Source organism: Osmerus eperlanus, chromosome 15 (genome assembly GCF_963692335.1).
Source record: "Osmerus eperlanus chromosome 15, fOsmEpe2.1, whole genome shotgun sequence".
In the NCBI taxonomy this organism is placed as follows: domain Eukaryota; kingdom Metazoa; phylum Chordata; class Actinopteri; order Osmeriformes; family Osmeridae; genus Osmerus; species Osmerus eperlanus.
The window spans coordinates 5,923,651-5,941,456 of NC_085032.1; the positions used below are offsets into that span (position 1 = coordinate 5,923,651).

A 17,806-nucleotide genomic window follows, 5' to 3' on the forward strand; every position below is an offset into this window, starting at 1 on the left:
GAAGAACTTTCTTTGTTCCTCCAGAAACTGGTGGATTTTATTATGATACATTATAAATCATGCAAATAAAATAAAATGGTGGAATAGGATTGCTATCTTGGTGTGGTGACACGCAATTTCCTGAGTTCCTGGGAGGAAAATTAACATACAATATTGATAATATGATAATATTGCTTGAGTTCCTGTTATCTCCTTCACAATTGAGTCAGAGTGTTTTTTTTTAAATCTTTTAAGATCAATTTAGACTAGATCAAAACATTTGAATATTGGAGCAAAAACAATGTTAGCAATAGACAAAATGGGATTGTTTTCATAAACTCTGTTTCTTTAAGGGATTATTTCCTCAAGACATTTCACTCTGCTTCCAAAAAGAGAGACGAATCTTGGCTTTGTGTCCTGCTGCTTATTGTATTATTTTATTAAGGCCGCAGATGTTGAACCATACTCCTGCTTCCAATTCTGCAGCGAGTTGGTCACCACTTTGCGAGTCTGCTTCTTGCTAAGCTAACCTGAGGCAGAAGAAAATATTTCCTGTCCTCATTTCTCATAATAAATTTCCCAAAAACCGCAGAAAAACATGGAGAAAATGTCACTTCATACAAAGCCACAAGACAATGCTCGAATTGGCCAGATGAGGACATCTTGGGTGTTTTTTCAGGTGGATATGTTCCCTATTTGGTTCAGTCAAAACATATGTGAAGTAAACAAAAAGTGAACATCACATATCAAAGTTCAGACCAAAGAGAATTGCTGTTTCTTGTACAAGACGGAGAGTGAAGGCATGTATGTTATTCTGAAAGGAGAGTTGTGAAACCGTGGACAAGATCTCTAACCAGGAACACCCCAGTCTGACCAAGGAGCCAGGAAGCATTCCTCTTGACGAAAGCATTACTCTGTCTGTGTAATGGAACTAACATTGGCAGGTAGTCAGACCAAAACAGAAAATATCTGCATCCTTACAGTGCCTGTCAAGAGTCAGCCTTGTTCATGCTCTTACTCCATGCTCTTGGTCAAACAAAACCATTTAAATTGTAGTCAAGTAACATTGAAAAAAACTCATGTGAACCAAGACCCTCTAAACGCTTGTGGGAAACTGAGCCTACTCTAAATCTAATGCTCAGCTTAGAGCTTTAAATGACTAGCTAGCGGTGTCTAGCTGCCAGAGTCCAGCATGTTTTGTACAGCCACATACACTGTGGGGTCGGCCTGGGTGTTTGTTCCAGAGTAATGCCTGTGAATTATCTCCCTCTGTGCCAGGCCTTAGTTGAGCCAGGAGTCGGGATTGCATTTGAGACGATCACACACCAACAGACACACACACAAACAAACACACACCAAAAGACACACACACAAACCCAGACACACGCACAAACACACACCAAAAGACACACACACACACACACACAGACACACACCAGCAGACAGACACACACACACACAGTTAAACCACAGAAAGGTTTAGCTGCTGCTTCTGCCTCAGCTGTTTCCCGAAACTCCTCAAATCGTTCTCCTAATTGGCTGCTTTCTGTCCTCCTGAGACAGACCTGGATGGCCAGCCTCGGCAAAACAACGTCCTGCTCCAAGGGGATTGTGGGTAAGAGCCAACCTCCGCTGCCAAAGAGGACGAGGTAGAAGCGAAGGGAAGTAGAAAAACAGTAGAGAGAAGTAGAGATAAGTGGAGGGCCAGGATAACTCTGTTCACTTTTGGGTAAGAACTTGTTGATCCTGAACTGGAGAAAACAACCATGAGAAACTTTGTATCTGTTGTACATACAGATGACATGATCAAACTTCCCCCAAGGGGAAATTTGTATTGGACTCCATGCTGCAGTTTATCCCAGTAAAAACACCAACCCTACTGTTCCAGTACATAATATTATATCCTTCTTCTCTACAGTATGCCATTACAATATGGAGAGAGTTTTGAGTTCAGACCACAGGACCCTTAAAAAAACAGAACACCTTTTAATAGTTGGGCACTTTTCAATATTTCAATACATGTTGGAAATTCCAACAGTTTAACTCTGGTCAGGTGGAAGTCCCAGTGTAGTAACGGATGTGGCCAGAACAGAACAGCCGCAAACGCTCCTCGCATAACGGCAGCTGGGGGATACACAAGTGAGACGTAATAAAGGCTCGCGTCGACGTGTCAGTGTGTAACTTTTCTTCAGAGAAAAAGTTCAATCAAATTCCTCACCCCCGTCTGGTGAAAGCACGTCAGTGGCAGCAGATGTAAGAGATGGCATCGGGGGCAGGAATGTGGCCTGGCAGTGCCGGCGGACGGGGGTGGACGCTGAGTTCTCGTCACGTTAACGCTCAGCGTTTGATACATGCGGACGCAGTCTCCCGACAAGAGCAGCTTATGTCTGCATGTATGGAGTATCGGGTCTCATTGACCATAGCAGGGGGAAAATCACAAACATTTCCATGTGTGTCCGGACTCTAACCTCCTTGAGCGGTCCTTTAGTGTATGATTAGGATATTAGGCAAAATCGGACCATATTACTGCTGTGCAAATACAGGCGCTCGGGCGCGGGCGCACACACACACACACAGACTACACCGCTGTAGCTCACGAGCTCATGATATTACACGAACAGAGGGAGAGAGATCATCTGTCTGGGGAGCTGGACTTTTAAAAAGTGAGAGAAAACGAGAGAGAGAGATAGATAAAGCGAGTGAAAGGGAGAGAGAGTAACAGAGGGTGTGTGTGAGTCAGTGTGTGTGCACATCTAAACCTTGTGGCACGGGTTTGGCAGCCAGGTCTCAGTGCCAGCAAATAAATACGCGTCACAATGCTCTGTCCCAGAGTCTGAGCCAGAACTGTAATGTTACCATCAATCTGGAATCAAATGGGCACAGTCTGCCAGTGCAGGAGTCTACACTTCCAGATGTTAGTATGGGACTTGTATTTATTTAGCTTCTCATCTGATATGTATATTTCTACACAGGCCTGGGCCTTATGGTGGAGACGTCTGGCTGTAGGAAATTCACCGATTATTGAAGTTGGTCGTATGATGCACTACAGGCTGTTGTTTAGCTTTGCCAAGGTGACATTTTTCATCCAGTGATCTAACATTATCCCACTATGGAGAGGTCAAATGAAAGCTCATAGGAGATAGGTTCAGGTTGTCCTACAACATCCAATCTTTTCTGCTAACTGAGAACTCAGTGGAGACACAGACAGGCAGGGAGTGTATCAGAGATTAGGATGTGGACTACATTTCAGTCTGATGGATTGGCCGTCTTCATTGAATCAACATTGAATTCATCTCTGACCACCGTCTCATTGTATCCCGGCCTCTGTACTCTGTCTGTCTGCGGGCCAAAGCTATAAACAGCCAGCGGTATCTTCTAGAATGGTGGATGGCTGTTGATCTATGCAAACCCAGATGCTCTGGCAGGTCTGAGGCCTCGACTCTGCTTGGCTCCGATCTCACGTTGACGTGAAGGTAAGTTTATCTTAATCCCCGAATCATCGTCTTCATACAAGGACTCCAAGATATTGTACAGTAGCAGTGTATTTACCGTAACTCAACTTTACGAGCAGATTAGATTTAAGAAGTTGCCGTTGCGCCTCATGAACATTTAGTCTGTGACCCATGAGGTCATCCACCACTCTGTTTTGTTCCGAGGGTTCATCGTTGGAAACGCATGCAACCCTTTGACCTCGAGTCTTGGTCGGGATCGGAAATGTAACTCGAGCGTATTTTCTCAGACAAATCCCACCTTTTGGCTCTGAGCGATCCCGATGTTGGCGTCTGTAGCTTGGTACCTCCGTGCAATTCGGTTTTAATGCGGAGGGAGGAGGAGTGGATAAATCAAGGTTAAAACAGGGAGAACACACAGTGACGGCTCCAGAAAGATAAGATCGGGACTGTGGATCTGCATGAAGATAAACCACCTCTCCTCGTGTCGAGTGGGGGAGACAGGAGGGGATGACATCAGGAGCAGTCTGGTCGGATTCCTCCACATCCAGCAGAGGCTATAACCACACTCTCCTGGATCTCCTCAGACCTTAGCGTGGAGGAGGAGTAGATGAAGGAGACCATGACCTCACCGCAATATAGCCCGCTACTGTCTGCCGCTTGATTGGACGAATGTAAATATTTGAGTGCGCCAAGTGACTCGCCCGCCGCGAGGCCGGGCCAAGGCATCCTGCGCCGTCGTAAATGAGTTTGGGGAGCCACTTGCACCCCTGGGCCCTCTAGGGCAAGGAGCCAAGGCTACCCCGTAGGGAAGCAGAAATTGCCTACTGACCCGCGAGGGCTGGGGAGAGAGATCGAGGAAGACTATGGTGGGAAGGAAAGGAGGGAGAGAGGGGGTTGGAAGATGGAGACCTGTGCTCGGCTGGAAAGCCTAACCCAGATATCACCAGAAGTCAGATTTGTTAACTTACTCTGGTATGTCTGGGAGAGAGGGAGACTGGGCGAGAAAGAGAGAGAGTGAGGGTGGAGAGTGAGGGAGAGAGATAAGAGAGAGATAGAGAGAGAGAGAGAGAGAGAGAGAGAGAGAGAGAGAGAGAGAGAGAGAGAGAGAGAGAGAGAGAGAGAACCAACGTTTTATGACGGGGCCACTGTGAGCCGATTGTTAGTGAAAGCTGAGGTAAGGTTAGACGCTGAGAGTGTTTTGGAGCCAGTGCCACTCTGCGTTAGCGCGGCCCAGACCCAGCAGGGCATTAACGTCTCCCACAGAGGGGCTCAAGGTGGCGAGGTGCAGACAAAACAGCCAGGCCCAAAACACCCCCGCACCTTGGTGCTTCTGCAGCACACACACACACACACATACACACACACACACACAAGTTAGTAAGCCAAAGCAAATTGTAGGTGTTGGTTTTCCCTCTCCATCTGCCACAAACATTCTCATATTGCACAACTCTCAACTACCACTGTAAATGTCGCCGCCATTGTAAACCGAAAAATAATATAAAGTTAAATAATTATAAACATATACATATTTAACATGTTTATTTATGATAAATTATGGACATTATACTACACGTTTTTCCCAGTTGGCGATATTAGCATACTCATGTAGAATATTTGATATAATTTTTCTGGCATAAATATTTCTGAAATATTTATGTCTGTCATGTGTGATAGCTTTCAGAGATTTTACACTACCATTACACTATATTTGAAAAATATTGAATTAGCCATAAAGTCAATGTAGAAGATTTACATTTTATAGAATGAGGATTTTCCATAGTTTTTCATTTCAAAATGTGTATTTATCTATTCGTGCATAGAGTTTCTAAATAGAATAAGAAAACACCAATAAAAACATTTTTACATCTTTGGACCTGTGCCTTAAGCAGTTACAATCACTTCCAACATCGGTCAAAAGTTTCTTCTGTCAGTGAAAACTTTCAGTGTCAACTAACACTGGACAGCGTTCAGCAGCGGCGTCATTTGGTCTGCACTGTGGCTACAGTACAAGCTAACCATTTCTAGAACTTCATGGAGATTTGAATGACCTTAGATCAAAGAGTTACACCCGTAAACTGACACCCGTAAACTGCAGGACTGGAGTCGAGCAAGACACTCGAGCAGTTGATACCTCCGGTATGACCAGAAAGCCTGTCAGATGATTGTTGCCTTTCTGAATTTGATAGAAATATATTCCCGTAATGACGTGGACAGAAGACCCCAAACACAGGCTGGACTAAGGCTGAACTCGTGTCTGTTTGATGCGACTCTGCTCTGTGCGACCCGGCTCCAGTTCCCGGAGAGAGCAGCTTCATCCTGCAGAGCTGGTGGGAGAGGCGGAGGCTGGGCCTGTGCTTTCAATTCCGATGGTCCTCCTCACATTCACAGAACCTGAGCTTCCTGTGGTTCAAAGTAATAAACCCGACATCAGGTTACACCCTGGGCCTCCATGGACCACTGCAAACGTTTGGGATGGAAAAACACACCGTGGGCCTAGGGGTCATCAGTCTAGGTGAGGTACAGACGGCAGCAGGACACGGTTAAATATCCTAAGACAGGGCCAAAGTGGCAAAACAACCAACAGCCATGAGCCAACAATCTAAAACCTCAATTCTGTACAGCGTCGGGCCTTTGTAGTGTCCCTGGTGCTCCTCCTAATCGCTCTCCGACTGTCCAATGCACGCGCGTCGTGAGCCACAAGTCAAACAATGTTTGAGTTCCGATCTTGAAAAGATGTGCTGATGAAGTAACGGCTCATCTAGCCGACCTACATGTCTCTTCAAAGGACATGGCATCGGGGACTTCTGGCGGTTGTGGTCAACAATAACTTCTCTGCTTCAACCCCAAAACCCAGATCAGCTTGGCAAAGGAAAATAAGCAGCGCAATTACAACACAGGGGCGTATTTATTTGTACAAAATAATGAATTTGTTTCTATACATGCCAATCATCTCAGCAAGAGGGGTTTAAAAAATAGCGACCTAAAAAAAAAACACGATTTTACAGGGAAGAGTGACCGAAACGCAGCACTAAAACATGCAGCTTTTCCATGAAAACGTGTTTGAGGCATGTGGAAAGCTAACACCAGGCCCTCGTGTTGACACAGTGTGATTAGTTTATTATAGAAGCCGATCGCCTCGCTGTATGGACGTCTGCTTCCATGTAGCGGCGGTAGCTGGACTCCAGATCCGGGGGCTTTGGTGTGACATGCAGCAAATGACAACACAGCGGAGGAATCCGAATCCCGCTCCAGAAATAGGCCACACAGGACCGTGGTGAACGGCCTAGTCCTGGGTCGAGGGCGGGGATGATGAATGAGGATACTCATCCTTCCATGTTGTTGCTCCGGGACGTCTAGCGGGCTGACAGGACCGAGCCCCCGAGCCCCCCGGCCCTGACCTGACTGGGCCCCCGTCCTGCTTGTTGCCCCAGTAACACAAGGCGGGGATGAAGGGACCCCCTGTGGAGAGAGAACTTTCCGCTGGGAGGGCGTGGACGCCCCCCGGTCCTTGCTTTCTTTAGAGTCTTTACACAGGGCACGGTGTTTTGGAAAATAACAAGTGTGGGTTACAATGCAATCATTTAGGTATAAATTAGATTGACATTGTTTCAAATCCTAGGAAACTCAATTACACCGGAATTACAAGCCAAATTGACTTACATGGTTTCGCTGGGCCATGGGTTCACACCCCACACGGGTAGAGGTTTCCTACAACCCCATCACCTCACCCCCCAGGGCCACTTCTTATTGGGTTAGAAGCTTCTCTGGTGTGACTGATAGGAGGTCACAGAGGTCTGCTGTTTCTGAGGATGGGCCAACACCTTATGCCAGACCCTTGTTAACCTGGGTAATGTTTTGAAGTATTGTTTTGGTGTGAAGTTCCAGTAAAATATTTCTGTTTCTTAGAATTCATGACGAAATGTGTAAATGGGTGAATGCATTTCAGCTCTGTGGAAGTCAAGTGGGGAAAGACAAAGTCCGGCTCATACATCTCCCCGAAATCTGTCAAATACTGAAATGGGAATCTCCTGATTAAATATCGAGGACAACATTGAAATGTAAGCACATAACCAGAGTCTAAACATGAGGTTCTTCATAATGAAGGAGTTTCCACCTGCAGTGACATTCTCATTTGTTCTGGGTTGGTTGGTCTATGAGCTCACACAGGTCTGCTACTGGAGAGGGTAACTGAAGAGAGGCTTGAGCCAGGCGCTGGCTAACTCTAGAGGAAGGGAAGAAGAAGCATTTTCCTCTACCTCACCCCGGAGAGAACACACTCCTCTGGGTGACGGATGCCTCGGTCACACGCCTGCTCCCACAGGCTACTCTCTCAGTCTGGGGTGGGATCCGAACCGACGACCTTCCACATTGAAAGCAAACTATCCATCGTCCGATCGAAGAGGGAATCTCCGGGGTCCGAGGACAGGGCTGGACGGTGCTGTTGCACCACCATTCCGAACCACCTCTGCTACATCTGTGTTAGTACTCTTAGCACCCCCTTCTCAGACAGAACGGCCTGCCAGAGTACAGATCCCATCTCAGCCAGGCCTCATGGTTAACCTATTAGCCCCATTGCCACTTGATAACACTCAGCTGTAGAGCTCTCTCCCTCTATCGCCCTCTCTCCTTCCCTCCTCTCGACCGTCCTCCCTTCATCGCTCCTTTCTCGCTTCCAGCTCTCTCCCGCTCTCCCTCCCTCTCTCGCTCGGCATGGCAAAACAATTAACTGATAGGGACCGGCAATGAGCACGACAAAGTGAGTGACGTTCAGGAACACGACACCTTATGAAACGATGCCCGACGTCTCGTAACGTTTTTACACATGACAGCATGACTGCTCTCCTGAGAGGCCCCGGCTGAGAGCTAACCCAAAACCCATACGGGCTGCAGGCAGAGGAGCAGAGGAGGAGGAGAGAGGAGACCGCGCTAATGAGACCCAGACATTGTTAGCTTAAAGAGGGGGCTGGCCGTTCACAAACACACAGACCGACAGACAGACAGACACACACACACACGAGGGTTTGGGACCAGCTGTCCCCCGACCAGCCTCGTCCTAATTCGGGCTGCAGAGGAGGGGAGAAAGGAGGGGTAGCTATGGCATGGCCAGGAGGGCTGCTCTTGGATGGGTATATTATATACCACATCAACCTAGTGGCTTCTGGGGAAGTCGATTCTCTGGCACACTAAAGAGATCGTTTGCTTTGAAACGTAACAAAGGTAGTCAAAAACATGTGAAATTGTGCATGTGGCATGACTGACATCATGGGAAGGGTTTGATAACATGTATATATTAAGTGCCTACAGAGATACTACAGTGACTCTCCTGTTGTCGAGTGTTTCACTGCAGGACAACTGTGGAGTTTCCTGGAAACCCAGCTCCGAGAGCAGACGAGACCACAGCAGCTTGTTGGAAGAAGAAAGTTCCAGTATGTCGTAGGTCTCCATGTTGTTGTTTGACTGAGACATATTTTCTCTCTGTGCCTTGTCTCGGGAGAGAGGGAGAGGAGAGATGGGAAGGGCAGGAGCCTCTTTGTCGCTGCCAGCCAGGCCTCTTCATAATCACCCAGGAATGATGCACGTCCCAGTCAAACCGAGAGTAAAAGAGTTATGGGTGTAGTGTTGTTTCCTGAGTGTCTGCCCGAAAGATGATTTAGATACATCACAGGTCTGCTAGCCGGGCAGTTCTCTGACACTGTTTAAACATGTGGCTCTATGCCGTAGGCTCTGGAATGCTCAAGATGTCAAGCGAAAACTCCTCTGCACCCAACAGAGACTTTTCCAACACGGCCCTGGTTGTGTAGGCACTGTGCAGGGCATCCTCGCAGAGGCCTTGGGTGAGGTCACACAAATAGTCACTTGTCAAGATTTGTACTTGCTTGTTATATGTTCTGCCTCATTATGTTGTAGTAGGTACGATTTGGAATAAGTATGATGATGAAAGGATGAAAAAAAAAAGAATCACTGTACATACCACTTTAAGATCCTTTAAAAAGTACTTTTTATTTAGTTTAATACATACAGAAGGGCGGTTTATTATGTCAATATGTATACATTCAGTTTCACAATTCATGTAGGAATTATACATATTTCAGAGTTCTAAATACACAGAGCCTTTTACATGTATTTCTATGCTTCCACATATAAACAGGAAACAAGTTCAAGAGTCAGGTCCATCTTATAATAATATCAGGCATAATGTCTTATTTATTCAATACTATGTAATCAACCTTTAAGAAAAGGTTGATCAAAGAAGGCAAATGTTACACGAATGATGGAAAACTATATACTGTATACTGTTCAGGTCTTCCATCAAAACAAACCAAGAAGCCAGACTATTAATACAAAAAAAAAAAAAGCTAATTTGATTGTAATTAATTTAGACATAAAGGCATCACTACAAGGCTTCCATTCTGGGTCAACAGGTCAGGTCACCCGAATAAAATACACTTCCCAGAATTCCAGCGCTCAAGGATAAGGTCAGAGGTGTTCGAGGGACAGTTTATGAACCGCATGCTCAGGTTGAACATGATGAGACAGGGGTGCTGTGAAAGTAATTTGCTGGGCCTTGAATACCTTCTCCGTGCTTCCCAATCCCACTGGAAACAGTCATGCATGACTCATGGTGTTCTTTAATATAGCAAACCTTTTCTTGCATTTTCATTTTTCCACTGGTCTATGAGAAGCTGCGGCATGGCTAGCACTGATAATCCTCTGTTGACGTCTGTGTGAGCAGGGCACAGAACCCAAAGGCTAGCTACACTCCCTGTTCAATAAAAAAAGAAATAAAAAAAAAGCATTATGCCTTTGAGAGGAAAAAAAAACAACAAAAAAACAACAAAATTCTAGAACACACAATAGAGGCGCCCGGTGCCAATCGGTATGATTTATGCACCCTTCAAAACCTGCTGAAAGTTTGGAGTCCAACTCAATAAAAGTAGTAAACCGTGGCTCCAGCAGCTTGGTGGTTCCGTTACGACCAGAGAGGCCTGCCAGGCGGACGTAGACACAGTTGTAGCCTGGTGAGGAACATGGATAACAGGACAGCTGGAGCTGTCAGAGACGGCCAACCTGGAGGGCTCGTAGCTGAGCCTCCGTCCCCGAGGGAACATGGCATGAGGGTGCAACAGAGTCATGCTTTCGAACAATGACGTGCACGCTGGCACTGGACGAAGTTCATGACATATATAGAGAAAATATATATATAGACATATGGAGAAAAAAACACAACAACAACAAAAAAAAAAACAACAACAGAAGCTATAGAAATACAAAAGGGGTGACAAAAAAAAGACCAAAACAAACCAATAAGACAAACAGGGAATCAGCCTTCATTACCAGTTAATACGCACATGTTGTCCATGTGGTGGGGTGGACAGGGATAAGGGTGGACAGGCAGAAGCAGAGTTGAGGGTGCAGTCATGATATGAGGAAGAGCGCAGCAGACATCCACACTGCTGGGGAGGGTTGCCTGCATGTCAGAGAGACGGGCCACACAGCCTGTGCAGAATCCATCGCGTCTCCACTCACGGCAGACCCTGTCAGTTTTTGGTAGTGTGTGTGTGTGTGTGTGTGCATGAAGCAAACAAATCCATCTTAGTGCATGTAAAATCCATGTCGACTCACTGTGCATAGGCGTGTATTTAAGTAGTGTGTGTGTGTTTACGTTTAGGTACTGTGTGTGTGTGTGTGTGTATGCATGCATGCGTGAGGGTTTAAGTAGTGTGTGTGTGTTTGAACGCGTGTGGCTCACACCAGGGAGCAGTACCCCCCACAGCGGCCCCCCCCAGCACCGGGCTCCTGGGGGGTCAGCTTGAGCCCTCGGCCCTGGCTGTCACTCTGCCACAGCCCCGGGGTCTGGATGATCTTCTCCACCAGCTCCTCAAACGCACACTGGACCCCGTCCTTCGTCTTAGCACTGGCCTCTGGACACACCAGGGAGGAGAGAGGAGGAGGGAGGAGGGGGGGAGGGGAGGAGAGGAGAGAGAGGGGAAGATGATGGGGGGGGGGAGGAGAGAGGGAGAGGAGGAAAGAGGGGAAGATGAGGGGGGGGGAGGAGAGAGGGAGAGGAGGAAAGAGGGGAAGATGAGGGGGGGAGGAGAGAGGGTGGTAGAAGGAGAGGAGGGAGAGGAGGAGGGGGGAGAGGAGGAGAGAGGAGAAGATGAGGGGGGGAAGAGAGAGGGAGAGGAGGAGGAGAGAGGGAGAGGAGGAGGGGGGAGAGGGAAAAGGAGGGAGGGAGGGGAGAGGAGAGAAAGAGAGAGACGATTAAGACACAACAACGGAGAATGGCTGCACCTTGATGACTTCATCTGACCTCCACAGCTGGAGCAAGCGGCGGAAAATATTTTCAAAAGGCGAAACCCTCCTTCCTCTTATCACGTTATTTAGAATGGCAGGCGCGTCAAACCTTGAAAATCTCCCTGTGTCCAAATCACAGGAAATCCCACATATTTAAACCCAACCCGAAGCTTTTCATTCCGTCGAAATCCCGATACCGAAGTTCACAAAGGTTATAAAAAAGTGAGTGGGGTCTTCGATGAGTTATTAACGCAAGACAAGACGTCAGAAACGGCTTTATAAATAGACCTACGCAAACATTCCACTACAAGTATGACAGTGATTTCAAAAGCAGTTTCCCCTGCCGTAACTCAAGGCCTCGGGTTTGGAGGGAGGGGGGGTGGGGGGGGCGGGATATCCTCCAGCCTCACCTATAAAAAGCATGGAATGTTTTCTTGCGAACTTCAGCCCTTCGTTCCTGTCCAGTTCGTGGTTTTCCTGAAAACAAAAGGAGAAAAAAAAAAAAAACGGTTCTGAGGAGGTCTCTACAGCAGACGCTGTGTGCTGATGTGAGTGTCTGACTGGATGGACACGCGCCCTACAGAGGACTCACAGCCGTTTGTTACGTGGACTAGTGAAAAGCCCGCTTGGAGACGGCCCGTCCACAGGGACAGCAGACACAGAGCCGGTACTTAGAGCATGAAGCACAGCTCTAAACTCTGATAAAGCCTGCACTGGACATACAGTAAGCTAACAGGTGCTGAGGGGAATCCTCCCCCCGAAAACACACTGTCCTACCTACAGAACGGCGTGTTATAATAAATAAGAATAAATTACAGAAAATAAATGAGAAAAAAGTGTTTATCGTCCACTATGTCATTTAAAAAATATTTGTAGTATATAGCAAATCTGCATATATATATATATATATATATATATATATATATAGTATCATAGTAACTCCAAGCTAGGTGAGTAGATGAGCAGCCTAGTGTTTCCTCAGGTGACTGGGGCCCATTGATTGGCATTATTATAATAAAATGTTTTTTTGGGGGGTTGGGGGCCCAAACCAATTGCGGGGCTGTTTGTTTATTGGGTCGGGCCGGCCCTGGGAGCAGGAGACCCTCTCTACACACTGTACCTTATCTATCTTGTTCCCCACCAGCATCTTCACCAGGTCGTTCCTCGTACAGTACGTCTCCAGCTCGTTCAGCCAGTTGTCCAGCTTGGCGAAGGTGTCCCTGCGCGTGACGTCATACACTGACGGACACGGGGAGAAAATGTGAAAATACACCCAAAAAAATCAACTACTTGTGGTCTCCTATCGTACAGTACCAAGCTATGCTACACTCTTATGTGGAAAGGGCCCAAATTATGAATAAACTGTTGTCACCAATACTGTTAACTGGCCATAACTATGGTTTGTGACAGTTGGTGGAGAGGTTTAGCTGTCCCTGAGCCAGTGTCCCAGCTGTCCCCCTTCATGGTCGCGGAGACACTAGAGTTGACAAGATGTCTGCTGCACGGTTAAAAGTAGGAAGTCCAAACGGGTGTCGCTAGTCGACTAAGTCGGTACAAGTCTGTGTGTGCGTGTGTGGAAAAGCCATCACTGTCTCTCCCAGCCACGCGGGGGGGGGGGGGGGGTGAGGGAGGGGCAGGTGTTTAACAGCCAGGGGGCTGGAGAGACGGAGCTGCCTGCTCACCCAGGATGACTCCTTGGGCCCCGCGGTAGTAGCTTGGCGTCAGGGTGCGGAAACGCTCCTGGCCGGCCGTGTCCTGAAAACAGCCGTCGCAAAACCTTCAGACAACCTGGGGGGGAACCTTCCCCGAACCAGCCCCGTGACCGTCACACCAGACATTTACACGTGCACTTAAGGCCTGGCTGAATGGAGACCCGCTCACACGGGCACATGCATACATCTCCTTAGAGCCACCTTTCACTGGAAGTGAAACTACTATACTTTAGCACCATCTTGTGGTAGGTTAATGAACTGCACTGTAAAAGCAACGGGAGTCCAGCAGACAGTGGCCATTTATTCGTAAACATTGAGTCATTTAGCAGACGCTCTTAGAAAACAAACAGATGGAGCAAACAAACTGTTATGCTTACACAGATAGACAGGTAGACGCATGGATATAGCCTGCAGACTGGTTTCTCACGGATGTACACACACACACATGCACACACACTTACCCATATTGCCAACTTCGCCTTGTTACCGTCCACCGAGATAGTCTTCACTTTGAAGTCGACACCTAAAAACAAGACAGAAAATGCGAGCGTACACATCTATCAAACGGTGATTTCCTCGTCCCGGCTCAACGGCGGCCGTGATTCATAGCCCCCGGGCCGTAAAAAGGCTCTACATCAATCAGACAAACGGCCAGGGCATCCCGATGATGAATCGTCAAAACACACATACCACACGGTGTGAGTGAACTGATGCTGACCCAGCCCACTCAGACAGACAGACAGACAGAGAGCCAGAGACACTTAAATGATGATGTGACTCAGTATTTATATCCAGATAGGGACTATGTGGTTCAATATGCTAATATAAAACTAATATGGTACATAAAAAATAAAATAAACACCACCTGTAAGACTGCTCAAGAGGAGCCATTATTCATTTTTAAACGTCCCTCTTCTGGTAAAAATAAAAAAAAACGCGCACATTAACATAAAAATACAAGTTTAGTCCTCGTCGCAGTCGACGAGTAAATCTCTCCGGCGGCCTCTCTCCGCCCTGGGAACATGCTTAGGCTGACATTTGGCCCGGTGGTTTTAAGCGTGTACTGAAAGATTTATCAGGGAGGCGTACAGGGCACGGGGGCTGTTTTCACGTCTGGGACGAGCCACAGCCAAGAGGCAACACACTGGGGGAGATGGAATGTGAAGATAGAGGGTGTGTGTGTGTGTGTGTGTGTGGGCATACGCATCCCACACAGGCAATCATGGGAGGGGTTTCTGGGACACCGTCGCCAGGCGCGTGGAGGAATCTACGCCACAACAAGCGCCTGGGTCGCCGAGCTACTCTCTCCCTCGGGGTGTGACGGTGTTCTATCTCACTCTCCCACACCACTGCCTCGGCTTCACACCACACTCAGGACCTGGCTATCACCCTGGTCAGAGTAGGCTTCGACACAACCACAGCTCTCCATCAAGCACCGACTGTATTGATTGCATTGTTGTGTTTTATAGACTCGAATTTGGAGGGCTGTGAAAAAAAAAAAATATATATATATATATTATTTATATCAGACAATCACTACTTGTAGGTACTTGGAATGACCGTGAACAAGGGTGCTTAAGGGTTAAGTGTGTTGAGAGGGGGAGGAGGGACGTACAAAATGACGCCTGAGGGAAGGTCAGGGGACATGGTCATCTTAGGGGACTCACGTCGGCTTCAATTGGGCACATCTGTTCGCTCGAGATATCCCGTTGGCCAAGTAAAACAGTAGCAGGACGTGCCTACCAGAAGAAAGTACGGTTTTTCAATCGCTCCCAAACTCTCTGGGAATCCGCAAGCACTGTTCTTTCAACAAAGGCTACATTGTGTGGCAGGACGTCACACCGCGGAAGAAAAGGCAGCCATTTAGGCTCGCTTTCCGTGCCTGTCGTGTAATCAATAGGACCATGAATCTCTGCTTGCAGTGAGGCAGCCTACGGAGCAGACGAGCTGTTAACGGGCGCTGAGGCCACCTGGAGAAAAAAAAGGACTGTCCTTGAAGCGCATTTCATTCGAGTGCAGATGTCTGATATCATTTGCAGATCCGCACCGAGCCCCGGGAAGGAATGCACCTTTTCCCCCAAACCATGTACAGTAAAAAAAGGCAGGAAGGACATCGTTTCGCCAGTGGTGCAGATGAATAGCTGGCATTCACCACTCAACTGAGCTGGCCGTGTGTGTGTGTGTGTGTGTGTGTGTATCTCCCGCTAGTTCTTCTGACAGTGATGACATAGCCTCCAGGCATACAGCCTTATTACCAGCTCAGCAATCACTAGACTGCGTAGGAGTATTCTGGGTATTTGACAAGCTTAATCAGCCCTAGAATCCCATGTACACTAAAAGGTAAAAATGAGGGATATTAGCTCAGCCTGTGACAGACTAATGGCTGCTTCATCCTTCTGGGGCGCAGCAAAGGGCAAAGTGTCACTCACCAATTGTTGCTGCTAGTTCTGGATCAAACGTGTCATCTGTAAACCTCAGCAGGAGACTGTGGAGGAAGAGAGAGACAATGACTCTCAGGCCAGGCTAACTCAAGCTAGCCAGCAGTCACACACGCACCAGGCTGTTGCCTTTTATACAGTATGCTAGGCCTACATCAAGATTGGGCCTGTCACCTTACCTACATCCTCCAATATGATCTCTCTCTCTGCTTCTCTTTTGATTCTGACATCATAGGCTTGTGCTCTGAGAGGCACAGTGTTCATTGCTGAACTGTGATTAATCAGCTGTTCATCACGCAACACTGATGATGTGGTTAATCTCTTTCCTTCCCTTTGAACCCCAAAAAAGACATTGAAAAAGCTCCACCGTTTAATCATCTGGATGTGAGGAAACGATAATTGTTTCACGTCTACAGTAAAGTACTGTAGTCTAATACAGTGCATAATTAAGCACACAAAAGGTTTGCTGTTACATAGCCCGACAGAAATGCACACAACCAAGGCCAATTTTTATGCTAAACGAAACTTCTATATTCTGCCAGGCCTCTTATAATTGTGGACTTTGGGTGGATTTAGCGATGATGTCACACACAACTTTCATCAAAACAATCATCCAATTAAGGAAATAGTGCTTGTAATTAGCATGGCATTGATTCCTATATAAACGTGTGTGATACTATCCTCACAGCATGGGGGAGAAGAAAACTAAAAACTGCTAAACAAAACACTGGCTCGCATGATAGACTTAACTCTTAAATAAACTGGTTGAGGCTTAATTAAAATTATGGTTTATGAACGTAGACAAATATAATGCAGATGCATTAGGCTCTGATGCTGTATGATAAGCCAACTATATGTGCCGTTCACTCTACAAATCAGCATAAGTAAATGGATATGCCCATGTGGTGTTTACGGGTGGAAAGTAACCCTTAGAGTTGCTAGGGGATAAATTGCCTAATCCACCTTGGCTTGTGATTGCTAAATCTCAAACTCATGGTCAGTTATGTCACACGTGTCAGTTTGTCATACTCATAGCTGTCTGGCCATTAGGTAGTTTGTTGCATTGGTTTTTAAATCTTAACCTCCACATGGGATGTGCAGTACAGTACGTAAGGCTAGTATGAACAGTTTGTCTCATCGCAACAAAAAAAAGACTTTACATCGATTGAATCCATGACTTGAACTATTGAACCTGTTCCAGGTTATACTGAGTATACAATAACAGGCTAATAATACATGATGTACGCTATTGACAATAGCTTGTAGCTTCCATATCTAGCAACAGCTTCAAACAAGACAGCAGTCTGATGTAGCAAGCTAGCATTGAGTATTTGACCAAACCCAAAACATTGCACGGGATTAAACTGCAACATGACTAGCTAGAGTCCTGTCCGTTAATTTCACATCGCCTTTACCTGGACTTTCCAACACCACTTTCTCCAATGATCAGTATTTTTAGGGTTGTTAGTACGTCGTCGTCCATCTCCTTTTAAAATATTCCGGCCTTGTGGCTATCGGAAACGTCTATTATATTTAATTACAACTTGACTAGCGAGTTACTTATAATGTCCACGGTCGCTAGTTATTTATCAAATACTATTGTTCATGCAAGCTAGATGTCTAGTATTACAAAGATAGTTGTCTGACAGCTTCTGGGAACACGGATAACTTTCTTGCACATCCGGAAAGTCCTTCATGCACTTCCGGTAGTTTGTGCAGTAAAAACAAGCATCGATATTCTTCTTCAAAATCTGGTAATGAAAAAGAGTTTTAAATAAAAATGTATGAATAGGTAAATAAATAAATAAACTAACCTTACATTGTAAAAAAAGAAAATAAGCTATTTTCGGATTTTTTTTATTAATCAGTAAAATCAAACGTTTTTTAGAACATAAACTTTAATTCAGCCTTCACCATTGTTGACTGGTGC

The 17,806-nt window shown here is 46.5% G+C and overlaps 2 protein-coding genes across 2 annotated transcripts in view; one reads left to right on the forward strand and one right to left on the reverse strand.

The window, feature by feature from the left end:
* Positions 1-9,232, forward strand: part of mkxa (mohawk homeobox a) — a 19,822-nt gene extending 10,590 nt beyond the window's left edge. Inside the window, 2 exon segments of the mRNA XM_062480337.1 lie at positions 8,779-8,864; positions 9,153-9,232. Of these exon segments, the coding sequence (XP_062336321.1) occupies positions 8,779-8,864; positions 9,153-9,232 (166 nt within the window).
* Positions 9,233-9,416: 184 nt separating this feature from the next.
* On the reverse strand, positions 9,417-17,566 carry rab18a (RAB18A, member RAS oncogene family). The gene is made up of 7 exons (XM_062479092.1): positions 17,292-17,566; positions 15,868-15,923; positions 13,900-13,961; positions 13,409-13,481; positions 12,847-12,965; positions 12,137-12,203; positions 9,417-11,353 (listed from the first exon to the last, which is right to left on the reverse strand). Exons 1-7 carry the CDS (start codon positions 17,357-17,359, stop codon positions 11,178-11,180), a joined length of 621 nt encoding a protein of 206 aa, XP_062335076.1. The 5' UTR covers positions 17,360-17,566; the 3' UTR covers positions 9,417-11,177.
* Positions 17,567-17,806: the final 240 nt, after the last annotated feature.